This window comes from Protobothrops mucrosquamatus, unplaced genomic scaffold (assembly GCF_001527695.2).
Source record: "Protobothrops mucrosquamatus isolate PMUCROS unplaced genomic scaffold, P.Mucros_1.0 scaffold1784, whole genome shotgun sequence".
Classification (NCBI taxonomy): Eukaryota; Metazoa; Chordata; class Lepidosauria; order Squamata; family Viperidae; genus Protobothrops; species Protobothrops mucrosquamatus.
The window spans coordinates 20,225-44,589 of record NW_015387922.1 but is presented as its reverse complement, the minus strand read 5'-3'; the positions used below and the strand labels follow the sequence as shown (position 1 = coordinate 44,589).

Below are 24,365 nucleotides of genomic sequence, written 5' to 3'. Positions count from 1 at the left end.
CAGCTGATCCTATGTTTTCAATATGTTAGTGGATAGAGGTAAATTACAATTTCTCAGTTGAAAAATGGAACAGCTACAAATTCAGTAGTTCTCAGTTCTCAAAGTGACACTGACTCATGTAAGTGATATATTTACCACCATAATTTGGAATACCACTAGCAGTAACTTTCTGCCAACAGAACATAACTATCTTGTCTGGAGATCCCTTCTATCTAAGAGGCAGCTTTGTCTCTTCCTACTTTTCCTCAACTAGTAGATCTGAGCTATCCCAAGCCTGTCTTACCCATAGATGCTATGTCCGAAGATAACATAAAGTATGACATACTTTTATGCTATTTAAAATTTTAAAAGATACAGCTTTTACATAGTTCCAAGGTATCTTTTTATATGATAGTGATATATAGCTAGTGCTGTTCCAAGATTTAAACTTAAAACTTCATAACACATCCAAAATGTTTGGCCACTTGTAAAAATCAAAAATGCAATCAAATACAGGAATCTTATAAGAACTACTGTCCCAAAGTAAGAAATGCAATTATATTCCACTGTTGCATTATTTCCAGTAAGCAAATACAAAACTAGGGCATTGTAGCTAAATTATACTGATTTTAAGCAACAGCATCTTAATTCTTAATGCTGTTATATTTGGCAACAGTAATTCAATGAAAGTGAATCCATCCTGACAGGCAGACTGCCAATACAGTATGCAACAATAATGCATTTTGTAATTTAAGACTTAAGTTCACCAAAAGCAAAAGCGGTAGTGCAACTGTGAATTTCCAAATTGTAAATTTGTAATTCTCAAACTTTATTGCAATAAAAGTGTACTGACTTCATAATATTAATGACATTTCTGTAACTTTCATATATTTCATATTATTATAAAAGCATAATTTTGTGGAACTTGACTAATTCACATTATTGAAAATTCAAACTTTTCTTGAATTAAAAGAATGTCATTTTCTACATAAAATATTAATTTAGCACAATATAAATTCTAGAACTATCATATTCTTAGATTTTGAAGGCTTTTTAAAAGAAAAAAAAAATAAAGGATAAAAGGTTACATTCCATCAACTTGTTAGAGAGTAGATCCTAAAAACATATTTTTAGTTTGGGCAGAAATATTTTTATGAGGCCTTTTCAAATTATGGAAGCTAACTAGCCCAGAGTTTAAAAAATTCCAAATATCTAAATGCCAGTTTTCAATATTGATATCAATGAAACTTAATCCAAGTTAAATGCATATACGATTGTAGCCTAAAGAATCTTCAAACCTAAACCTTATGTGGTCAGTTATTTGAGATAAGCAAGAGTGTTTTGTTCTTAAAAGTGGCTCAATATGTTTTAGATAACAACTATGAACTGAATATTCACAGCAAGCAAATCATCAACAAAGTATTTTTATATATCACTTTCTACCCAAAACACCAGAAGCATTACAAAAATGACAATTCAAACATTTGCTTCATTTTTGCACCATATATTGCCACACTTAAAAAGCATCCTTAAATCTTACTCTTCAGCCTTCAGAGCATGCCAGTCCACCTTCTGAAGTCATAAGAATTTAGAAGAGCAAATATTAATTTGTTTAACCTGTCACATCAGCATCTACAATTTTCTTTCTACCTAAAGATTAAATATGAAATTGCATAACCTAATTCATTTCATTTTATTTAACTGTCTACATTATTCTGTGGGTGCGTGCGCATGCACTATCACACACAGAAACAGTGGTATCTACATACAGTTTTACACAAATATTTACATACATGTATTATACACAAACTAATGTGATTCCATGATTTTTTTAGTAGAAAGGCATATGCTTTTGTAGCATATACAATTGTTGCACTAGTTTTACAAGAGCATTATAAACCTTTTGCAACAATTAGTAAAGCACAATTCAACCAGAATATTATAGATTGTATATAAAAAATACAATACCTAGAATGCTTATCAAACAAATAATGCTTTATTGGCATCTAAAAAAACATTTAAAATGTATGTTAGTTTTTAACTCATTGCAGTACGAGGAGGACAGATCATGGACACTTATTTGAGAAACAGAGACTATAATGCAGAAATTTCAAAAATACACCATCTCTGTATCATTTATGCTCCTTTTCTGGGCCAAACTGAGGGAACATTTAGTATCACAGTTCTGCCTACGTTTTAAAATTTTCCACCAGCCTAGAAATCTGGATAAGATATACCAGCGCCTGTTTTCAAGTATAACAATTTCTATGGCCAACCTAATAGCATCTTAAAAAATCAAGTTCTTCCATAGGAAGTCTTTTTCTTTGTTTGACAAGCTGTAATTTATCCTTCTGAAGTAAAAGCAAGTGGGGAAAGTTTGTGTTTTGCCAGGAAAAAAAAAAGAAAAGAAAGACAAACTTTACCTACCATGTTCAGATTAAAAACAATATTCTATACAGGTCAGTTGTACAACTATTTAAGTGAAAGATGAACGTGAATATTAGATTAACTTAATTCTGGAAGAAAAAAAATGAACTAAGGTCCAGTCAGCCATTCATCTATTACAGAGAGAGATGACAACTTTACAAAAGGTATCTTTTTTACCTACTGAGTGATGATTATGTCCCCTCAGTTTCTGTGCTTTCTACCACTGGTTCAGTTTCTAATTCAGCTTCTGTGTCACTCTTCTCTTTTTTTGTCTCATTTGAAGTCGCCAACTTTTCATAAAGTTCCAATTCATCCTGCACTTGCACAGCAGATGGCTGATTCTCCGTCTCTGTGTTTTCACCATTAACTTGGGGAACACTATCAACTTTTTGTTGAGAAGCACCACCTTCAAAATATTCAAACACTCTTGGATGCGGAGGGGGTATCCAGTTGTTCTGTGTTCTCTCTCTCCCAAATCTGTTTCCATTCATTTCTCTACCAAAATTAAAATCTCTATCATCCCTGTCCCTTTGCCTTTCCCATGGTCTACGACGGTCATCAAAGTCTCTGTGAGCATCTTGTTCAAGTCCTCTGTTCCAGGTAGGACCACTTCGAATTTCAAATCTGTAGTTTGTTTGCCGGTATCTGTCTCGAGCTTCCTGGAACCCTTTGAGACCACCATATACAGGAAAGGTCTGATGTTCTCTTTCATCATAATCTCCTCTTTGACCCCAGTGTTTTTCTGAGTTGAAAGCAAAATGCTCTCTCCTTAGATTATCAATACCTGGCCTTCCAAAGTTCTCCCGTAAATCTATATGTGGTCTGAGAAGATGTTCTCTTCCATCCATAGGAGGTCGACCTAGACCTTCTCTTGGATCTAGTGGTGGCCTTCCAACAGAATCCCTTATATCTATTGAAGATGTTCGATCTCTACTTTCCATTGGAGGAAAGCGATAGTCTCTATCTCCTTCTTGTTGAATGCTATCTTCCCCAACAGACAATCTTTTATCTGGGTTAGAAATATCCATATTGTGCCTACCAGAAGTTGCAAATGGCCTCTCTGTTTGAGTAAAAATATCTCCTGGAAGGAAAGGAACTCTAGGTGGAGGAAGGGATGGATCAAGTATAGCTGGAGGAGGAACTGTACGTTGTGGTGGCATCCCATGTTGCAGTAGTGGAAATCTAGGACCAGGTGGTTGTGGTATTAATCCCGATCGGATTTCTACTAGAGGAATTCCAGGCAACCGTTGACTAGAAATAGTTAAATGGGGCAAATTTTGAATTCCAGAGGGTGGTTGTAGTCCTAATAGTCCAGAACCACCTGAAATATTTGGTGGTGGCAATCCTAACAGTCCAGAACTACTTGAAACCATTGGTGGTGGCAATCCTAAAATTGCAGAATTGCTTGATACAATGGGTGGCTGGAGTGCTGACAAAAGCCCAGAACTACTTGATACAATGGGTGGCTGGATTCCTGACAAACGTCCAGTATTATTTGAGACTATGGGTGGTTGGATACCCATTAAAAGGCTGGAGCTGCTCGAAACATTTATCGGCTGAAGTCCTGACAAAAGCCCAGAGCTACTTGAGACACTTGGAGCCTGAACACCTGTTATAAGACCAGAGCTATTTGAAGCAGTGGGTGGTTGAACTCTTGTCAAAAGTCCAGAGCTGCTTGAGACACTGACCGGCTGCACAAGTCCAGCACTACTTGAGACATGTGGTGGCTGGATTCCCCCTACATGCCCAGAACTGGTTGTGATACCAGGTGGCTGTACTCCCTCGGTAAGTCCAGAACTGCTTGAAACATCATCTTGAACTGAAATACAAAAACTCAAATCAGCAAACTAAAACAACCATGCCTAATACTTTTAATAGTTTAATTATAAAGTCAGTTTAAACTAAATTCAACATCTACAGGTTGGCTTTTGATTACAATCTGCAACAATATTTATTTAAGGAAAAGTAAACAGTATCTCTTACTGAAGAATAGCTTATAAAATAAATGTTTAGAAAAATTGTAAGCCTTTAAAGTACTTTATCTAGAAAGTTATAGAAAAGTTAAAAAAATAGTACTAGGGTTTAGCACAGTGATGGCGAACCTTTTAGAGACCGAGTGCCCAAACTGCAACCAAAAACCCATTTATGCATCGTCGGGTGCCGGGTGGGTGTGGCCATTGGCTGGGTGTGGCCCATTGGGTGGGCATGGCTGCGGTGGTAACGGCAGACTGGGTGGGACTAAAAAGTTCAATCAATCAATTCCAACTTTGCAAGATCTTTTTTTCCCCGCAAGAAGTTGAAATTGACTGATTGAACCTTTTTTTTTTTTTGCACACGGCGGCGGAGGCCTAAAGTGAAAAGGTTTTATAAAACCCGCTGAAGGCCTATGACTGGGGCGATGGCGCACGTGCCCACAGAGAGGGCTCTGAGTGCCGCCTCTGGCACCTGTGCCATAGGTTCGCCACCACTGATTTAGCATATCATTTTCCTGTCTTCCTGTATATTTGAGTGAATAGAAACTATAAAAATTACGCTAAAAGTTTTTAAATTATTTGTATGGTATTAATATTAATACAATTCAGATTAAATAAATAAAAAAGTATTGTGGCAATATAGTGATGAGTGAATAACAAATCTTATTAAAAACATACTGTTGAAAAAAAACAGAAATTATATTGCAATTGGCCTAATAAACAACTCTAGTTATTCTGATCCTATTATCTATCCTTCTAGTATAAATGTATGTAGGTATGTCTGTCTGTCTTTATTTAGCTCTTAGGAACAAGTAAGCTCATTACTCTCCCAAAAGCGGTATCTGATACACATATGAAGTCTTGAAAGTTATGACATTCCTATTCTAAGCATATATGTGTATGCATGTACACATGCATTTGTCATGTACATGCAGATGCAAGCACACATATAGTCCTCCCAAAAGGTTTTATAATGCTACTTACCAGTTCTGTTTTCGGTAGAAGAGGTTTGAAGATCAGCACGAAGAGATCCTTTTTCATCCAATTCTGAACTGTTATTTGAAAGAGAAGAAAAGACACTTCCGGCAGATAATGTTGGTGTCGTAAGACTACTAGAAACAGTACCACCTGGTAGAACAAGGCTGCTAAAATCTTTCATTGATTCTTGAGCAATAGTCAGCGACGGCTGTACAAGAGCTGTAAAACAATACACATGCACATTAATGGTTGTGCAAATCTATACAAGTCTTTTTAAAAGAAACTACTAGTATGTTAATCAAAATCTTTCTACTTAATGTATAAACAAGTAACCACAAATAAGAGAGAAGCAACTTAGAACTAAGGAGAAGTTAGAACAGTTAGAACAATTAATCAGTGGAACAACCTGCCTCCAGAAGTTGTGAACGCTCTAACACTGGACGTTTTTAAGAAGAGACTGGACAGCCATTTGTATGAAACAATATAGAGTTTCCTGCCTGAGCAGGGGGTTGGACTAGATCAGAGGTCCCCAACCTTTTGGGCACGAGGGACTGGTTCCATGGAGAAAGATTTTTCCACGGACTGGAAAGTGCGTGGTTTTGTATGCTGCCTGCATCCCACGGATGGGGCTTTACTTGTTTGTGCAGACCAGTTGTTGGCATGCCACGGCCTGGTACTGGTCCACGGACCAGAGGTTGGGGAACCCTGGACTAGATGACCTCCAAGATCCCTTCCAAATTTATTATTAAGTTAAAAGTATAATCTTTAAAACATCCAAAGTGAAGAAAGCTATTAGAAAACCCATCAAAATTATACAGTTGGATTATAATTAAAAAAGATTCTAATCGTTACTCATCAATAACAATAAATACAATCTATTACCTATTAATTTGGGGCAGTTAATACAAATAGTGCAGCTTTCAAACAGCATGAGCCTCTTGGGATCAGATAGAAGAGGGTTCAGTTATGTGCCTGTCATTCTGCCTAATATTAACTGTTGTTTTAAGAAAGAATTGAGTTCATAGAATAAGTGGATGGTCTCTGTTTATTTCATTTTATGGGCAGAAATGCCAAAACCTGTCTGTAGGAGGCACTACCATGCTTTAAGCACAAGCACTGTTAAATTGACATACAAGTGCAAAGACTTGATCTAAGTCCCACTCTGGTAGAGTACAGAAATGAATTTTAGATCTGCATGATTTAAGCTTCTTTTCTGCACCAGAGAAATTCTCTTCCATGCACCAAGGAGAGCTGACATCTGTCCAGGGGGTGCAGAAACAGAGCTTAGATCAGTGGTGGCGAACCTATGGCACATGTGCCAGAGGCGGCACTCGGAGCCCTCTCTGTGGCTACATGAACGTTGCCCCAGCCCCGCCTCCTCCCACAGCCCCCTCCTCACCAGCAGCCCTCCAGAGGAGAGTCGCCCCCGGGCACGGCCCACGCAATGCTGTGCAGCCAAGGACATGGTAGCCGGGCAGCGGGGGCAAGACTCCGCCCTTGCACCCCATCGCGCGCAGATAATGCTGCAGGGTACGGGTGGAGGGCATGGCCACCATGGCGCTGCTGGGCTGCCTGGGTGATCTGTGGCAGGCCATGGAGGTGATGGGTGGTCCAGCGGGCACGACGGAGCGGGGACAGGGGTGGTTGGTTTTGGGGCACTCGGTCTCTAAAAGGTTCGCCATCACTGGCTTAGATCTTCATGATTTAAGCTTCTTTTTCTGCATCCCATGAAAAGATGTCAGCTCCCCTCAGCCAGCAGCTCTTTCAGTAAGTCCCCAAAGATTGAGAGGGAGTCCTCTCAGCAGGCAGTAGCAGACTTCCTGGGGAAGCCAACACAGTAGATTGCAAATGACAATCACATGATCACAGGGCACTAGACAACTGGTTGTAACAACTCACTTAATGACTGCATTGCTTTGTGACAGAAGTTCCAATTCAAACTGTAGTTGTGAATGACTTCCTATACAAAGAAATGTTATCTACATGCAAAAACCATAATTTCTGGATTCCTATGTTTTCCAGTCTAACCGTAATCCTAATTGGAAGTCGCACACAGAACAGGACTGTTTATATAGTTCTTGATAAGGCCTGTACAGGTGCCATCCTATCTAATATAGGTAAACTTGGCCACTTATTCAAGAGTAGCAGGAACTCAGTTCTAAGCTTTATAATGTTATTTATAAAAATAAATCCAATTCCACCAAACTTTTTTTTTTCAACTGTGACAGTTTTATTGGAATCCTATGGGAAAAAAAAATTAAAAACAGCTTACATGTTGGGACTACAGGTGGTGGAACAGGTGGCGGAACAGGTGGAGGCATGAAACCTAGAAGAAACAAAGAATAAATATTAATAAACAAATCTATTAAAGTTTATGAAAAATAACAAGAGCTAAATTCTTAACTGAATTATAAATATGTTCAAGCATTCATTATCTGATTCAAGAAAGTGTTGTAATTAAATGGACACATACAGATATATATATGGAAATAAGATCCACTGAATTAAACAAGGTTTACTGCCACTTCACTGTGCAAATAGATGACTACAGATTAAATTAATATTTTAAAAATAGGTAGAGTCATAGATTCATAAAGTTGAAGGACTCCTTAAGCCACTGAAGCCAAGTCCTTGTTCACAATTTTGGGCCCTGCTTTGCAAAGAGGGAACCAAAGCTTTTCTGGCTAATTATGCAAAATTCTCAGCAAATGTAAACTTAAGAGAAATAAATAACAATGCCAATACACTTTTATGTTTATGTTATAGAATGGAAAGATAACTTTACCAGGTGGTGGTTGTGAAGGATTAAAGCTTGCTCTCAAGAATGGAGGTGGAGGAATTCCACTGTAACCAGGTGGAGGGACAGACATTGTAACAGGAAATGCAGGTGGAACTAAATTAACAGTCGGCACAGTTGGCGCTACAGGCATCTGTTATAATGAGAAAAATAGATCCTGGTGATCTTTAATCCATACATATTTATGAAAGAAAATTTTAAAATTGCACCCCTGTAAATTGGCCTCTTTGGGCTATTCTGCTGTTGGATTTCAGCTTTAGAATGAAGGAGGTACCCTGGGAGCCCCAAAATAAGGACTTTTATAGCTTGCAAGTTATCACAGAAAAGCATATAGCAGGGGTCTTCAAACTTGGCCCTTTTATGACTTGTGGATTGCTGAGGAGTTCTGGGAGTTGAAGTCCACAAGTCATAAAAGGGCCAAGTTTGAAGACGCCTGGCATATAGGAAGAGCAATGTAGGATTACTTCTGTCTTTTCAATGTAGAAGCAGTTCAGACTCGGTGTTTTAATAGTTGACCAACAAATGAACTTCTAGAAAGTCCAGATGACTACTTTTCATTTTTCTTTCCAAATTCTCTCTCTCCTATCAGTAAACTGAACACTTGTCAGTTAATTTTCCCAAAATAATTCCAGGTCAATTTAAATATTATTACATTTTATTTATTGCATTTTTTAAACTGTTCATTTCCTTCACAGGGTGATTTACTATAGGGAAGAAAATCATTCCCAGAGTTGTGCTGCCTCTTACTTTTGCTTATTGAGGTAATTTTTTACTACGTACTTATTGGGAGCCTCCTTAGGAAGCAACCAACATGAGATGTTCCTGAGATGTCTCAGTGGAATTCTTTGTTCTATGGGTGAAACCAACACATTTTCTGTTTTGTGCATACTTAACTTTAGAGAGTTTTTCACAATAAAAGGGAAAAAATTGTGTTAACAAGTTGCAGAAGGTACGGGAAGATATGATATGCATCTGACACAAAAGTAGAGTTATCAATCGAATCAATAATCTGAATGTCCTTTACTACTGGAAGAAAAGTGTGAACAGAAAATGGAATGCAATACTAACCTGTAACATAGTGACAGATTGTTTATACGTTTCTGCCTGTGTTGTGACAACTGTGGTTTTGTCAACAGTTGCACTCTGGGTTATCTGCACACTCTCTTTTACAGTCTCTGAAGTCCTTGTAGTTTCCCATTCTAAAGAAACAACAACTGATCAGTGTTTTGAAAAGCGTATTAGAAGAAAACAAGCATTTGCTTCACTAGCTATGATACCTACATTTTCACAATGAGTGGAGATTGAAAAATATATTTTAAAAAACTATTTGAATGGCACATTCCTAGATTGTTTTATGTAGAACAAGAGGGGGGTGTTGGGGGGGGTGTGAGGGGGTATTTTGTGGTTCTTGAAATTTACAACCTTGGATTAATGTTTGCTCCGTTTCTAACAGTGTAACAGAATAGTTTCTAACAGTGTTACAGCTTATACTAGGAGCATGCTAAAAAAATCAGGCTAGGGCTTATTTTCTGGGTGGGTCTTATTTTGGGAGAAACACAACATTATTAGATATGTACAATATTTGAATCTAAAGCACCTCTGGGAGATTTCGATCTGAGTATTTCATAATATATTTTTGTCCTATTTTTCTTTTCTTTGTATGCTTTTCCTATTTCTTTCTATGTATCAAATTAAACCAAACCACACATTTTTTTTGGCAAAACATTATTTTGTAAGTAGCAATTGATTTTTCCTATTTACAAATTCTCTACAATTTTGGTCTAAGGATATATCTACATTAAATCTTAAATATTATATTACATGAGATTTATTTAATTAATAAATAAATTTCCTTTGGAAATGAAATAAATAATTAGTAAATAAGTTTATTTACTAAATAAGTAAGTAAGTTTATTTAAATAAATAATTTCCACATTTCCTTTGGAAACTAGCATATATCCTAGTTGAAGACAGAAATTTTCTAGAGATGTCACAAATTGGAACTCTGTGATTCAGCTTCATTGCCAACAGTCAGCCTATCTTTTACATAGCCTGAGAGGAACAACATTTGGAGTGCATATTTAGATTATTGGAAACACATTTCTCTGGAACAAAATATGAAAAAATGAAAATAAAGTTTTAATTACAAAGTATTTTAAATTGTCCTTACCACTATTTACTGTTTCCTGGTCAATCATGCCTCCTTCTGCAAAGCCATCTAAATCATCCACCTTAACTTTTTCCCAGGGTATATATGATACTCCAAGATCCACATCCCAAAACTGTTTGTATTCAGTTTTCACTCCTTTGTTTAAAGCCCATGCAATCTGAAAATAAAGCAAATTCAGTGGTGTTGGAAACAAAAATACAATAATCTCTACAAGGCATCATAGCATTCTGTTTATTTTTACAGTTTGATCAACAATTCATTTGTTGAACAAGACATACTTGCAAAACAGAAAAATGCAGTGTCCAAATACGTTGTAATGATATCTTTTGACATTAAAAGATTATTTCCTCATCATGAAATTTCCTTCTTTTTATAGGAAAAGAGATATCAAAGTCATGTAGCACAGAAAAACATAGACGATGTGTTGATCTATAAAGAATCTTCCTGTGCTTGTCTTAAATTCTTCCAATATGTCAGCTTTTTCTGATATAAATGCATCAGTAAAGAATTTTAAAGTTCTCAGTCCCAAAGAATATGGACATTATTCATCCCAATGTCAGGCTTACTGTTCATCCTAAACTTCTAATTATGTTCTACTATTTTACAGGACAGTTTTTTTCCCTTCTAATAATCAGATAATAAATATTTTGAACTCATTTTAATTTTTTCCTTTTCTATTTTTGGATAATATTTCCATTTAATTGGAATCATTAAAATGTGTTCTTCAGATGAATTCTTTAACACACATACGTTAAATTTGGGCCGACCGGGTACATCATAAAAAAACACTTACATATACATATGTATGTATGTATGTATGTATGTATGTATGTATGTATGTATGTATGTATGTAGGAAGGAATCTATATATAGATTATAGAATATAGTCTAGAAACATATTTATTATATTTATATCCTGCCACAATCCCCTAAGAGAGAGAAAAGTAGGAATGCTTTGTGTTTCTTATTGCTCTGGAATAAGCTTGAACTTGGACAGCTAGTTGTGCTTTGTTTGTTTCACTATTCATCTTTCACCTATGCTCCAGGTATCATTCCTGCTGCTTCATCTTCCAGAGGACCACTAAAAACCAAGAGGTTGCCTGGATCAGCCAGTGGACTGAGGCCATTCAGGAGCAAAAGTCTGAGTCATTTCTTGCAAGTGGTGAAGTAGGCAGTTAATTGATGGATTCACCAATCTAGCAGACAAGCCAAATGGACCTGACCCTATGGGTAACACAGGCTGCTGATTTAACTATAACAAAGGGGTAATGGTAATACCTTCCATATCCTTCAGATCATAAGACAATTGCTCTAAAGCAAAAATTAGACCTAATTCATGCCCACCTATGTATGCAGATCTTCATGAAACTCCTAGGGTTTCCCAGCATTCATTGTATGGAGGTTAAGATCCCCCAATACCCATAGGGAGGAAACTCAATCTTCAACCCAACAACCAGGCCCAGGAAACTTGGGAAAGATCCAGATAGACAGCAGAGCCACTGGTATAGCAACAGTACCCCTAGTTTGTCCTTAGGCCCAACTTAACATCCTGCAACATTCAAAATAATGATCCTGGTCACAGATAAGGTCTTATAATATATCAACATCACCCTATCTCCCTGACCCTGGTATTCAGACTGGGGAAGGACCCAAAACCTGATTGGGCAAATTTTTGAAAGAAGGATATTGCTCCTTTTATGCAGTTAGGCATGAGTAACACACATCAGATCTACTTGTCTGTCCATCACCAAATCATGAATTGACACTGCTTTATTATAGACAGATCTGCTATTTACCAGGAACACTATGAGGCTAGATACTCTGAAAATATGACCACGAGGTCCCCAGCACGGAGCTACTGGACTGGAAAAAAAGAGATCACCACAAATCATCTGTTCCCTGAAATAATCAACCCAATGCCTTCCGCCATATTTCCCCTAGATGAAAACATTGGTACTTGCCATATGTATTCTGTACTCTTCCCATTCAACCATCCTGTTCATCTAAGGCAGGGGTCCCCAACCCCCGGTCCGTGGACCAGTACCGGGACGCAGCATGCCAACAACCAGTACCGGGCCTCCGCACAAACAAAGCCCCATCCATGGAATGCAGGCAGCACTCAAAACCACGTACTCTCTGGTCTGTGGAAAAACCTTTCTCCACGGAATCGCTCCCTGGTGCCCAAAAGGTTGGGGACCTCTGATCTAAGGCAAGCATTGATTTTATCCCAATTCTCACTAACCATCTTTCTTACCCAACCTATGCTTGAAGTTAACAATCTGGTGAATCACTCAGCCCACCTCTTTGCCAAATCCTACTTACATGACACTCAATACATCCTAATTTCCAATAATGTCCAACACATTTAACTCCCTTCTACGTGATTTGTAAATAAGTACAGTAGACAGAGACTTTTCCATTGGTCTGGATATTACTTCTTCACCTCCTGGTGCACATTCTTCTATTACTATTACTTAGGTTTATGTTCCACCATTCTTGCAAACTGATCATCCTATTATAACGACCATATGAAATAGGATGAGAAACACAGTGACTTGCTCAAGTCAGCCAGTGAGTTTCTATGGCTCAGCATGGATTTGAATCTTGCTATCCCCAGTTCTAGTCCAAACTCTTAAGCACTGACAGTGGCTTTCCTTCATTATATACAAAAGCACATGATTATGACAATAAACTACAATTCATACTACAGATAAGCAGGACCACTGAAACTGTACCTTAATAATTTTAGATCCAATTTTGTAAGATCCAGAGCTTAATTTCTGAAGAGCACGATAAGCATCTTGCCTATGAACCATACAGACATATGCACAACCTCTGGGAGGGATCATCTATAAAATAAAAACAAAACAAAGGAACAAGTAAAATTAAAACAGAAATTAATAACTGAGTTTCAGAAAAATCTCTTACAATAATGAATACTAGCAATCCCAATTTATATTTATTTTTATATTTTTTTATGTCATACCCCATGCCATTCTAAATGATTTCCTGAAATTCAGGTGAAATGTTTTAAGAGGCACAAATGGAGTAACAAAAATATCTTATGTGAACGTAATTTATATTTCTCTGGATCCAGTCACACAACCTCTAGGTACTTTTATTTTAAAGTAAATAATGTAAAATTTCCTCTTAGGTAAATTAAACAATTTATGAAAACTCAAAATTACCATTCTTTTTAAAAATTACAGATTATTTTACTTACATTTATAGATTCTATTTGTCCAAATTCTTCAAATAAATTGGTTAAATCTTGCTGGGTGGCCTTCTTGTCCACTTGACCAACCCAAAGCGTGGTACTGCAGACTGCCACAACAAATTATAATGGCAAAGGTTTATATTTTATTCATATCATTTGACATTTATCATCACTACAATCTTTTACTGTCACAGAGTGAAAGATAAGCTGAAACAATTTACAACTTGCCTATATGTAGAAATCAATACAATTATTTAATTTAAATCAGTGAAAATGGAAAACTGTCTTCCAAGAAGTGAATAGCAGGATAGCAAAATCCTGAAACACTCACTTTTTATGAAAGCTACATATAAATAAGAATATTTTAATATACATTAAAAAGGAGAGACATGGTGAGAATATAGAAATCTTGTGGATTTGGTTATTTCTAATGCAGTGATTAACAAAGGAATCAAAATCAATACTCGAACAGAAGTATGTTTGAAATAGCAGGTGATGCCATGAAAGAGGGAGTAGCAATCTTTAATTTCTCCTTCCTCTTAGAAACCAATTTATTATCTTCCAAACTTTTCTTGAAGTTCCTGCAACAAGTTATGGAGAGAACAATACAGCTCCTGTCCCCGCGTTACAAGAAAAAATGGCAAAAAATATTTATAAGAATATGGGAAGTTATAGTGGACATACCACTGAATATTTATGAATAATTTCTTTAGCTTTTTGCAATATATTTTAAGAAATGTTTTAAAAATGCTTTCATTAACATTAGTTAAATGTATCTTAACAATACACCCAATTTATTGGATTATTACAATAAAAACAACATATGTTTGTATCAAATCTTGCATAAATTTTATACCATGCACATATTATTAAAATATTAATTCTGTGCAGACAGATTAACAAAATGGATAAAAATGGACAACTAATCACGGAAAATTTTAAATTTGAGCTGAATATTTCTTCCACAATAAACATCACATGGACAACCCAAGTCCCAGAAATATCAAACAACTCTTAATTCTGGGTTGACACTGAAACCCAGGAAATCTCACTAAATTTAACCATACTATTTAGCACAGTGCACATCAGCTGGGGTTACAGGAACCAAAACTATCCTTGATAATCAGTGAAGGAAGGTTTTAAGATCCTGTCTCCAGGAGACTCATGAAGACATGGTTTCTAAAGATATGATTGTCATTTTCTTCTCACAGTTACTGGCAAAGAAATAACAATCCTGATGTCATGTGTCTGATTAACGAAACACTTAAAAGGACTTTCAGGCATATTTTTATCCTAAAAGCATTTATTAAGGTTACAGAGATGTCAGTACGGCATGGTGGAAATGCTTAGATCTGAGATTCTTTTCCGTTGCACCTACATTCCAGGCATTTTTCCCTCCCCTATTTTGGGGTCATGGTTCATATCTTCCAATTAACTTGGAAGATGTGATTTACTTCCGGTTCCTTATTCTCCTCCCCTTTCACTGTTGCCTGATTTAACTATAAAAATACCAGACAGTTCTGCATATTGTCAAAGCAAGAATATACAATATTTGCAGCGTTGACACCTGATTTAGATATCTATAAGTGAGGGGAGATTTGCTAACAATCCCGATTGCAATTGGTGTTTGCAATTTCTTTCTACAGAATTGCATCTCTTTTGTGGGCTGGGAGGAATGAAAGCAAGTTATATTATGGAGACAGATCCCTCCTATACTCCCTCAAATATTATGGCACTGTCTGCAAATGATCTTTAAAGTAAGTAATAATAGTAATAGTTCTGCTTCTCCAGTTTCTCCCTGATTTATAGATTCTAGAGAGTGTTATACAGAAGTCAAACTATTCTGCCTACTACAAAGGATCATGCTGAAATTTACCCATTTAAGGAGTGGTAATGCAATTTTAATGAAAGAAAATATAGACACTGAGAATCTTGGACCAAAATGAAAATGTACTACAAACATTTCAGAAAATACCCAAACAAACATACATACCACTTAGTGTTTTTGATCGGACAGGAGGTAATCCTTTTTTCTGTCTTTCTTTTTCCCTTTCTCTAGCTCTTCTTTCACTTGAGTATGATCTTGATGACTTCCTCTTTCTTTCTCTTGACCTAGAACGCGAGCGCTTTCTGTGTTTACGCTTTCGAGAACCAGACCGTGATCTTGACCTTCTTTTTCTTGGTGACCTATAAAATAATCAATTAAATTATGTTAATATAAAGCATAATAGTCATAAGACAATTCAGAAACAAAATATGGGTTTTAAGCAGGAAGACAAATATCTTTGTAATAAAGTTACAAAAACCTTGAACGTGATCTTGAGCGTGTTCGTGATCTTGAAAGAACTGCTGGCTTCTTTTCTTCTTGCTCAAAGACTTCTTGTTCTACAATCTCCTGGGCTTCATCTATATCCATGTCCTAAATAGGGAGCAAGTGAGATGCCAACATATTGGAAAATATATTCATTCTTATCTATATTTGTTTATGGAGATTTTTTTTTCATATATTCCTGAATATATCAGTTTATATCTAGGAAAATTGTCTTACTCAATGTATCTTAATGTGCCCTTATTGTCCTCATGGACAGAGTATCCTGCTCTCCAACAAATTATATTATGACATCAAAACTAATGTTAATATTTACATTCCCAGTATACAGCCATCCGTGAGATTATAGATAGGATAGTGTTTATTTTACAATTTTGAGATCTACTGAATTCATAATTTAAATAGAAATACTAAATTTTACCTGTTGTTGAACATCCATTGAATTGTCAAGCTTTGTTTCCACTTCTAAAAACTGTTGGTGACTGCTGTCTTGAGAAGGTGATGCTGAATGCTCAGAACCAAAATTTTCTTCTTGAGTTTCCTCAGGGCTGACCTGCAGTGAAGAATGTTTATTTTTTTAGCCTCAAGCTCTGTAATACATGCCTGTCTCTCTCTGTCTACCTATCTATGTACCTACCTCTCTCTCTCCCTGGCTTTCAATAACTAATATATAATTTGTATTATGGAATATGTTTGGAATTTTGGATAATATCAACAAGCAAGCAAACAAGTGTGCAAAATTCAGTCCTTTATTTCAAACCACAGTCCTGGAACTACAGAGATCCTAAGTTCAAATAGATTGTTAGGATTAGAAGTTAAAGTGCAAATATAAGCAAGTGAAGTATAAGCAAGTGTTATACTGAACAAAAAAAGGGGGGAGAAGAAGGAAAAGGAAGCTATAATGCTGAGGGGAATTCAAGATGGCAAAACAAATATACTTTTTTAAAAAAATTCTAAAGTCGTTTCAAAAATTTAGAAACCTAAAGCCATGCAGTTAGTTTAGAAATTTAAAAAATGCAATATTTCCCAAAATAAAAAAAATAGTATACCTTTGGTGGCTGCTGATCTAGAAGCTGCTGCCGAAGATGTTCTAAGTTTTGTTGCTGTAGTTGTTCAGCTAGCTGATGAAAAAGTGAATTGTTCACGGATTCAGATACAAGCGGCCTAAAAGACATAATTTAGTAGTTACCCTATTGTTTTTACAGTAACTGTATAAATATATTTAGAATTCATTAAAGAATACAACAGAACTTTGTAGACCAGAATTTGATGTTGTCTTGAAGTATGATGAGAATAGGAAGAGACAAGAAGACAAAAGTTGATCTAATGGGAGTTTTAATGGGATTCAAACATTGTAGTAGATCATATTGCACTTTATGTGGTAGAGGGAACCCAACACACTGTGATTTTTAAACAACAGCTTATAGCTTAATATCTTGAATGAACTCAACTGTTGATTTAAGAAATTATTGTTTATCTTCAATCTCTCTCCCTTCTTCTCCCTTTCTCAGTGTAAGACAACAACTTAAGAATATTTTAGTAAGATTAAAATGTACTGGAAATCTCAAGTAGGGGAAATCTGACCTGCTGAATTTTTTTTTAAAAAACTAAGCAATTTAAAAAAAAATATGATTTCCATAACTTTTCTCCATCATCAGTTAACGTCACAAATACTCCAAAACCATTTTGCATATGTGAAAAGCCCCTGAATTTGGGTAAGCAATTAGAAGTTGGACTTAACTGCAGATTTACTTTGAAAATAAGTTCAAATTAAAATATAAAAAAAGTGTTTCCAATCACAAATTAAGACTTACAATTGAGAAGTTGGAGTTTCCTTTTTGGGCTCTTCATTCAAATCAGCTTCTTCTCCAAAATCTCCAAACCTATCTATCAGCTTCTAGGAGCAAACAAATTATGCATTAAACAAGAAAAGCATTATTTGAAATCTAAGATTCCTATTAGATATATTTTTAATGTTTTAGATATATACATGTTAAGTGTAATAAATAAACTATAACACCCGGATACCAATATATGTACAAAATATTCTTTCTAAAACAGTACCTTACATCTCGCTTATATATATTACCATAGATGTAAAACAACTGCATAAATATAAAATCCAAAATATTTAATTGGGATCACATTGATATACATTATCTATATGTACTCCAAAGACATGACTTGTGTTACTAAAATTAAAAATTATAAGATGGGTTTTGATAAAAAGACAACCATGAAGCACGTAGAACTGCAAGTTTAGTGCCCAATAGAAAACCAAGAATTGCAAAAAGAGGACAAAAAAAATATATCACAGTAATATTGGTCAACTGAGTGTGAAAGAGAAAATTCATATCAGGTACTACATAAATAGAAGTATAGTTATTACTACTATTATTGTATTCATTTAGCTATGGTCAAGATAATACAGAAGCATTGACAAATACAACAAAAACAGTGTATCAGTCTCTTTAATTTTTGTCCCTTTGAGTCAGGTTTTTTTTATTATTATTTATTTCTGGGAACTGCCTAGGCTAGTCCCTGCAGTTTTCTTGGCAAGATTTTGGAGTGGCTTGCCACTGCCTCCTTCCTAGGGCTGAGCGAGAGAATGCTTGACCTAAGTTCACCCAACTGACTTTGTGCCTAAGGTGGAACTAGAACTCAGTTTCCTGGTTTCTAGCCTGGTGCTTTAACCACAACACCAAACTGGTTCTTGTATCAGTCATATACAGCAGCGGTCCACAATCTTTGCAGCTTGGTAGCTCAGCTGGGGTGGGAAAGGGGAACTGGGCCATGCGAGTGGCCGGCCGGTGAGAACAGTGTGTGCCCACCAGCCCGCTGCTTCTGCAAGTTGAGCTGTGCACGTGCATGCTGGCCAGCCACTCGCGCGGCCCAAATCTGAATAGGCCACGGCCCGGTAGTGGGCTGCAGCCCGGGGTTTAGGGACCCCTGGCAGACAGCATATTAAGCTAAGACTTAAAAGAAAAAAAAGATAAAACAAAACATAAAACAATACAAAATACAAAATAAATAAAATAGAAAATTTCATAATGTTACCACTCCATGATTAGAACATTTTTTTATCTTTTTATGGAAACTGCTGTAGATAAGAACTCAGCAACACTACTAGTCAGCAAGTTTTCAATCTGAGATTAGAAATGAACCTTTTTCCTTCATAACCAAGTTGATTTTTGTTAGGTATATAGGTAAATTACCACAGAAAGGGAAATGGAGTATGACTAAGGGTCTCAGGTTCATTCAGTGAATGAAATCCCACTGTACTTCCCATCTAGTACTCTAGAGAAAAAATCTATGAAATGAATCAAACAAAAGGTTCTACACTGTGCAGGATTTAGTATAACTGTAATCTTACGAAAAACTACCTTGTTAAAAGAGACACTCTGTTCTAGTGGATTGAGTGTATTGGCGGCAGCAGCAGCAGCTGTAAGTTGAGCAGTGAGAGCCTGTAGCTGAACGACGAGACCAGCATCCAGTGCTTGAAGCAATGATGGTTGTGGTTTTTGTTGTTGCATCTGCAATGTCTGTATTAACTGCTGAAGCTGAAATGGAGTTGGGAAGAAGATAGTTTTGCTATAAATAAAATCTGAAATTAAGCATAAATTCTAGCACTGCTTTGAAAGATAGGACAAAATATCCCAAATCAAAACTTCAATTTCAAGCACATAATTCCTAATTTTAAATTTTTAAACATTTTTTAAAATATAAGCAATCTTCAATGCAGTTACAAAAGAAACTGGTGTGGACAGGGCAAAAAGCAGCGATATCATTTGCAGTAGAAATCAGTGGCCACATGTTGGATCATGGCTAGCAAATCTCTCCAGAGGAAAAAAAAAGAGAATATATATATATATATGGGGGGTGGGGGTCACAGGACAGGAGGCACTGGGGGATCCTATAGCAAAGTGTACCCAGATACGGCCAAAGCGGGCAAAGAGAGCGACAATAAGAGAGGCGGTGATCCCTGAGCTTACAAGTATACAAATGGATGCGAGACTATTAGAAGCAATACGGTCAATTGGGGCGGGTAGACCGGTGATGCATTCTATGAGCAGAGTGCACAAACTGGCGGTCTTATGAGCAGGCTTTCAAACCTCTGGCATTCCACTCTGACAATGTCGGCAGTTAGCCGACGAAAGCTAAGTTTATTAAACAGTTGTTTTTATATTTATCCCGGTGTTCGGCTACTTTTCTCAACACACACACACACAAAACCAAGATTTTAATGGTCAGTTTATGCTAGTAGCTGGGAGTAAAGGGATTCCATCTAAGCTCACAGTTGAATATAACCTATAATATGGACATAATACTTAGCTGAATCTCATTTCTTAATTCCTTTTGGAATTATTTTTTTTACTGATTTTTAAACATTATTTTTTTCCAGAATGGCCAAATCTTTACTGCATTCACTGGATGAGTCTTCTTCTCCTTAACAAAATTAGTTTCAAGCACAAGTTTAATGATTAAGAAAAAAAATACTTTTTGGAATTAACAGCAAAAAAGTGTTTAGAGCACTGATTTTGGAAAGTTAAAAACAGACTAAAGGTCCAGATAGATTTGAAATAAGATTTTGTAATTAATTATAAGAATCCTTCCCAAGGGAAATTGTTGTTGTTTGGATTCCTTAGGAAAAAAAACATGAAAAAATGGAAGTTTGAAAGCTGAACACTGGAGAGGAGGCTAGAAGAAACTAAAAGTTACAATTAAAGGACAACAAAACCTGAAGTCAACTTGTTAATTCAGAATGGAGCAAAATATTTTCACACTGGATATTTTCAAGGATATTTGTGAACAATGGACTCAGAAGTGAATTTTAAGAATGTCTTGTTATCATAGAAAGATGGTGTATACATTTTACAGAGAGGAACAAGCTCTACTGGCAAGACTGAAATTGATTTGAATGTGGATTTTAAAATGACAAGCTATAAGAATATGGAAAAAGATGATAAACCATATATAGAAATGAAACCCATTGAAGTATTCATAATTTAAAAAAGATATAAAAATAACAAATAAAGTAATGATTGAAATAACTTTTCTGCACTAGATTTACAAGAGAGAATTGTTAAGTTTGAAGGAATTTCGGAGAAGGGATGCAGAAAAAATGAAAAGAAATCAAGTTCTAAAACACTATTTGAAGGGATTAAAAATCAAGGTTGTTAAAGTTACAGGGAAGCAATATGAAGTTGGTTTATTTGATTGGGGTTAAAACAGATACATTATTATCTCTACTAACCCTTTAATGGCCTTTTGCTGACTAGGACTGAATAAAGAGATTTTAAGATTTTGTTTACAGTTAAAAGATAAGCTGGCATTTGTTGTATTTTAAGAGGTGATAAATTACTAAAATTGTTTATACTTGTGATGATGGGGAAGTTACTTATTTATATATTTCCTTTTCCTTTCTATTTTTCTTTCTTTCTTTTTTCCTTTTCTGCATTTTCTATTTTTTCTCTTTATTCTTATATATATATATATATATATTAGTTTGCATTATTTTTTATATTTTCAATGTTATCTTCAAAAAATTAAAATTCTGGCATAAAAGGCATTGGGACAAGTGTTCATATTTAGTATTTATTACTCATTGATATTCATGTTATTTGCTTTAAAAACAGAAATTGCAAACATTTTAAAAATGCAAAACAAATTGAAATTAGTTTTTAACTTTTCAATAGCAATTTAAATTATATGAAGCAGAGAAGCAGAATTATGTATTTCTAGGTGGATAAAAAACCAAAATGGACTTACTACCTGTTGTCCTTGTGGACTTTGAAGGATCTGTGCTACAGCAGCAAGCGTATCTGTATTAGTTATCTGAGATACCCATGGATCAGGTAAACTTTGGATTACATTGGCTGGAGTAGCAGGAGTCACTGGAGTTCCTGAAAAGAAGACAAGCGGTTATCTTTAGATACTGTTGGAAAGAAGTAGTAAACAGCAAGAGATTAATCACATTTGTATTTCATCTAATCCAGTGGTGGCGAACCTATGGCACGGGTGCCAGAGGCGGCACTCAGAGCCCTCTCTGTGGGCACGCGCGCCATCACCCCAGTCCTAGGCCTTCAGTTGGGTTTTATAAAACTTTTTCGCTTTAGGCCTCTGCCGCCGTGTGCAAAAAAAAAAAAAGATTCAATCAATCAATCAATTTCAACTTCTCAAGGGAAAAAAAAGATCTTGCAAAGTTGGAATTGATTGACTGAACTTTTTAGTCCCACCCAGTCTGCCGTTACCACTGCGGCCACGCCCACCCAATGGGCCACACCCACCCGGCACCCAACGATGCATAAGTGGGTTTTGGATTGCAGTTTGGGCACTCAGTGTCTAAAAGGTTCGCCATCACTGATCTAATCCATTCTTAGCCATAGAAAATAACTGGGTGACTTTGGAACAATCATTCTGTCTCAACCCAACCTACTTCACAGGATTTTTTAGGGAAAAACAGCAGGAGTGCTCTGTAAGCACCTGAAACTCTTGAACAAGTTGTGATATAAATAAAATAAATAAATGTCTCCCATCTATTCTTTATCTGAGTCCAATTCAGCTCCTCCTTCATCAATTATTCAATGCATTAATATGAATACCACTGTAACCCACAAACTCCCCATTAGCAAGACACATGAGAACAGAAAAAAAGTGTATAACATTTAGTGCAATAAAGTACCTTGTATCTCAACTCTTGGGTGACTAGGGTGCTAGTTCAAACTACTTCTCTTCCTAAATTCAGTGAGCTTATCAAGTCTAACTTTTGGTGACCAGACATTACGTCACAGTAAGTCCACCTACTCTTCTTGGTTGCAGGAGTTAACAGTGAACAGAAAAGCAATAAAATATAGCAGTATTCCCAGGGTGGATCAGCACTCTACATGACCCAAAGGAGATCAAAGCCCACTTCTGAAAGGCAACTTTACCTATTTCATAATATTTTTAAGGTAGATAGCTTTATCCCAGATTCATCTTACAAATGTCTATTATTGGTACTCCTACTATTAAAGATTGCCAACATAAGTCATTTTTACACAGAATGCTGTGAAGCATGATTCTGTGTTTGCTGTGAACAACAGGACAAAGCATTATCCAAGTCATGTGTCAATTCTGGAACAGAAAGTTATTTTCTCTGATTCTCTATTTATAGAAAACAAACTATTTACCTCTTCAGTTTGAGTTTGAAGTGGACCTTCAGAGCCCTGTGTACATCTTGTTTGAGCCATGTGCTGTCAGTTGGCAAGAATATTCTCTCCTGTGCTTGTTGGAATTTTGAATAACTTAAGAGTTCAAAATGTATATCTGGCCTAGAAACATCTTGTTTTTATGGAATATGTATAGATCTTCTAACTGAGAGCTCCTATCTTCCAAGCCAAGGCTAAGTTCCATATAACAAAAATGGGTGGAATTTGTTTAATGAGTCTGAGGAGGGTAATCATCAAGATTTGATATTCAATGTTGTCCAATATAAGAAAAAGGTGATCTAAAAGCAGTGCCTTGACTTATTCTGAAGAAATAGCAATAGCATTTAGACTTATATACCGTTTCATCATGCTTTACAGCCCTCTTTAAGCAGTTTACAAAGTCAACATATTGCCCCTAACAATCTGGGTCCTCATTTTAACGACCTCAGAAGTATGGAAGACTGAGTCAACATTGAGCAGGTGAGACTCGAACTGCAGAATTACTGGCAGTCAGTAAAAGTATCCTGCAATACTGCTTTCTAACCACTAAGCCGCCACGGCTCAATGAACATAAAGTGGTTTCCTATGAGTGCAGTCCAATCACTGTTAAACCCTTCTTCAATTTGGTGAGTCTCAACATATTGCGTGATAGTATGTGCTCTGGTTTCAAAATATGGGCTTGATATCAACAATGTATAACACATTATCATCATATTGTTATAAAATATTTTATATATAAAAAGCTATAGTATTATTTAGAGAGCATAAGCCTGTCATTTAAATTTGCGTCTTTCATGTTGTAGAATATGCTGACCCCTAATGGCTAATGTGCAAATATGTTATTTTCCTGGAAAAATAAAGTTCTTAACAATGGCACTTTTAACTTGAAAATGATGTTGAATTTAATCATCTTCATTAGACATGTACGTATATGTCTTAACTCTCGACTCTTCTGGCTGAAATTGAACAATAGTCTATTTTTCTGCCAATAGAAATTTCACAAGCAAATATTGACCAATTTAATTATTCAGTTCATTCAAATCCTTATAGAAAAAAAAATATTTTTTTCATTTCCTTCTCATGGTTATGGTGCACCTAATATATTTCAAAAGATCAGAAATAAAATATAAAAAAGCTATAAAATATAAAAAATACAATAAGTCCCTGCCCAAAGAAACCCAGAAATCTGAGTATATGTTTATTATTCATATCAGGAAAGAATACATTTTAAGGAAAAATATATACATATCAGGAAAGAATGTAACTGAAAAAAGTAATGCAACAAAAATCAATTACTCTTGCAAATTT

General features: G+C 35.9%; 1 protein-coding gene across 1 annotated transcript in view; it reads right to left on the bottom strand.

The window, feature by feature from the left end:
• Nucleotides 1-1,958: 1,958 nt before the first annotated feature.
• The window catches only part of SCAF8 (SR-related CTD associated factor 8), a 41,629-nt gene continuing 19,222 nt past the window's right edge, over nucleotides 1,959-24,365 (bottom strand). The window contains exons 6-20 of the mRNA XM_015823151.1: nucleotides 21,643-21,773; nucleotides 19,254-19,430; nucleotides 17,685-17,767; nucleotides 16,920-17,034; nucleotides 16,292-16,423; nucleotides 15,848-15,960; nucleotides 15,535-15,728; nucleotides 13,548-13,648; nucleotides 13,060-13,173; nucleotides 10,325-10,481; nucleotides 9,223-9,353; nucleotides 8,143-8,287; nucleotides 7,630-7,683; nucleotides 5,364-5,576; nucleotides 1,959-4,225 (exon numbers count right to left, since the gene is read on the bottom strand). Coding sequence (XP_015678637.1) covers nucleotides 2,598-4,225; nucleotides 5,364-5,576; nucleotides 7,630-7,683; nucleotides 8,143-8,287; nucleotides 9,223-9,353; nucleotides 10,325-10,481; nucleotides 13,060-13,173; nucleotides 13,548-13,648; nucleotides 15,535-15,728; nucleotides 15,848-15,960; nucleotides 16,292-16,423; nucleotides 16,920-17,034; nucleotides 17,685-17,767; nucleotides 19,254-19,430; nucleotides 21,643-21,773 — 3,488 coding nt within the window. The 3' untranslated portion in view covers nucleotides 1,959-2,597. The remainder of the gene's footprint in view (nucleotides 4,226-5,363; nucleotides 5,577-7,629; nucleotides 7,684-8,142; nucleotides 8,288-9,222; nucleotides 9,354-10,324; nucleotides 10,482-13,059; nucleotides 13,174-13,547; nucleotides 13,649-15,534; nucleotides 15,729-15,847; nucleotides 15,961-16,291; nucleotides 16,424-16,919; nucleotides 17,035-17,684; nucleotides 17,768-19,253; nucleotides 19,431-21,642; nucleotides 21,774-24,365) is intronic.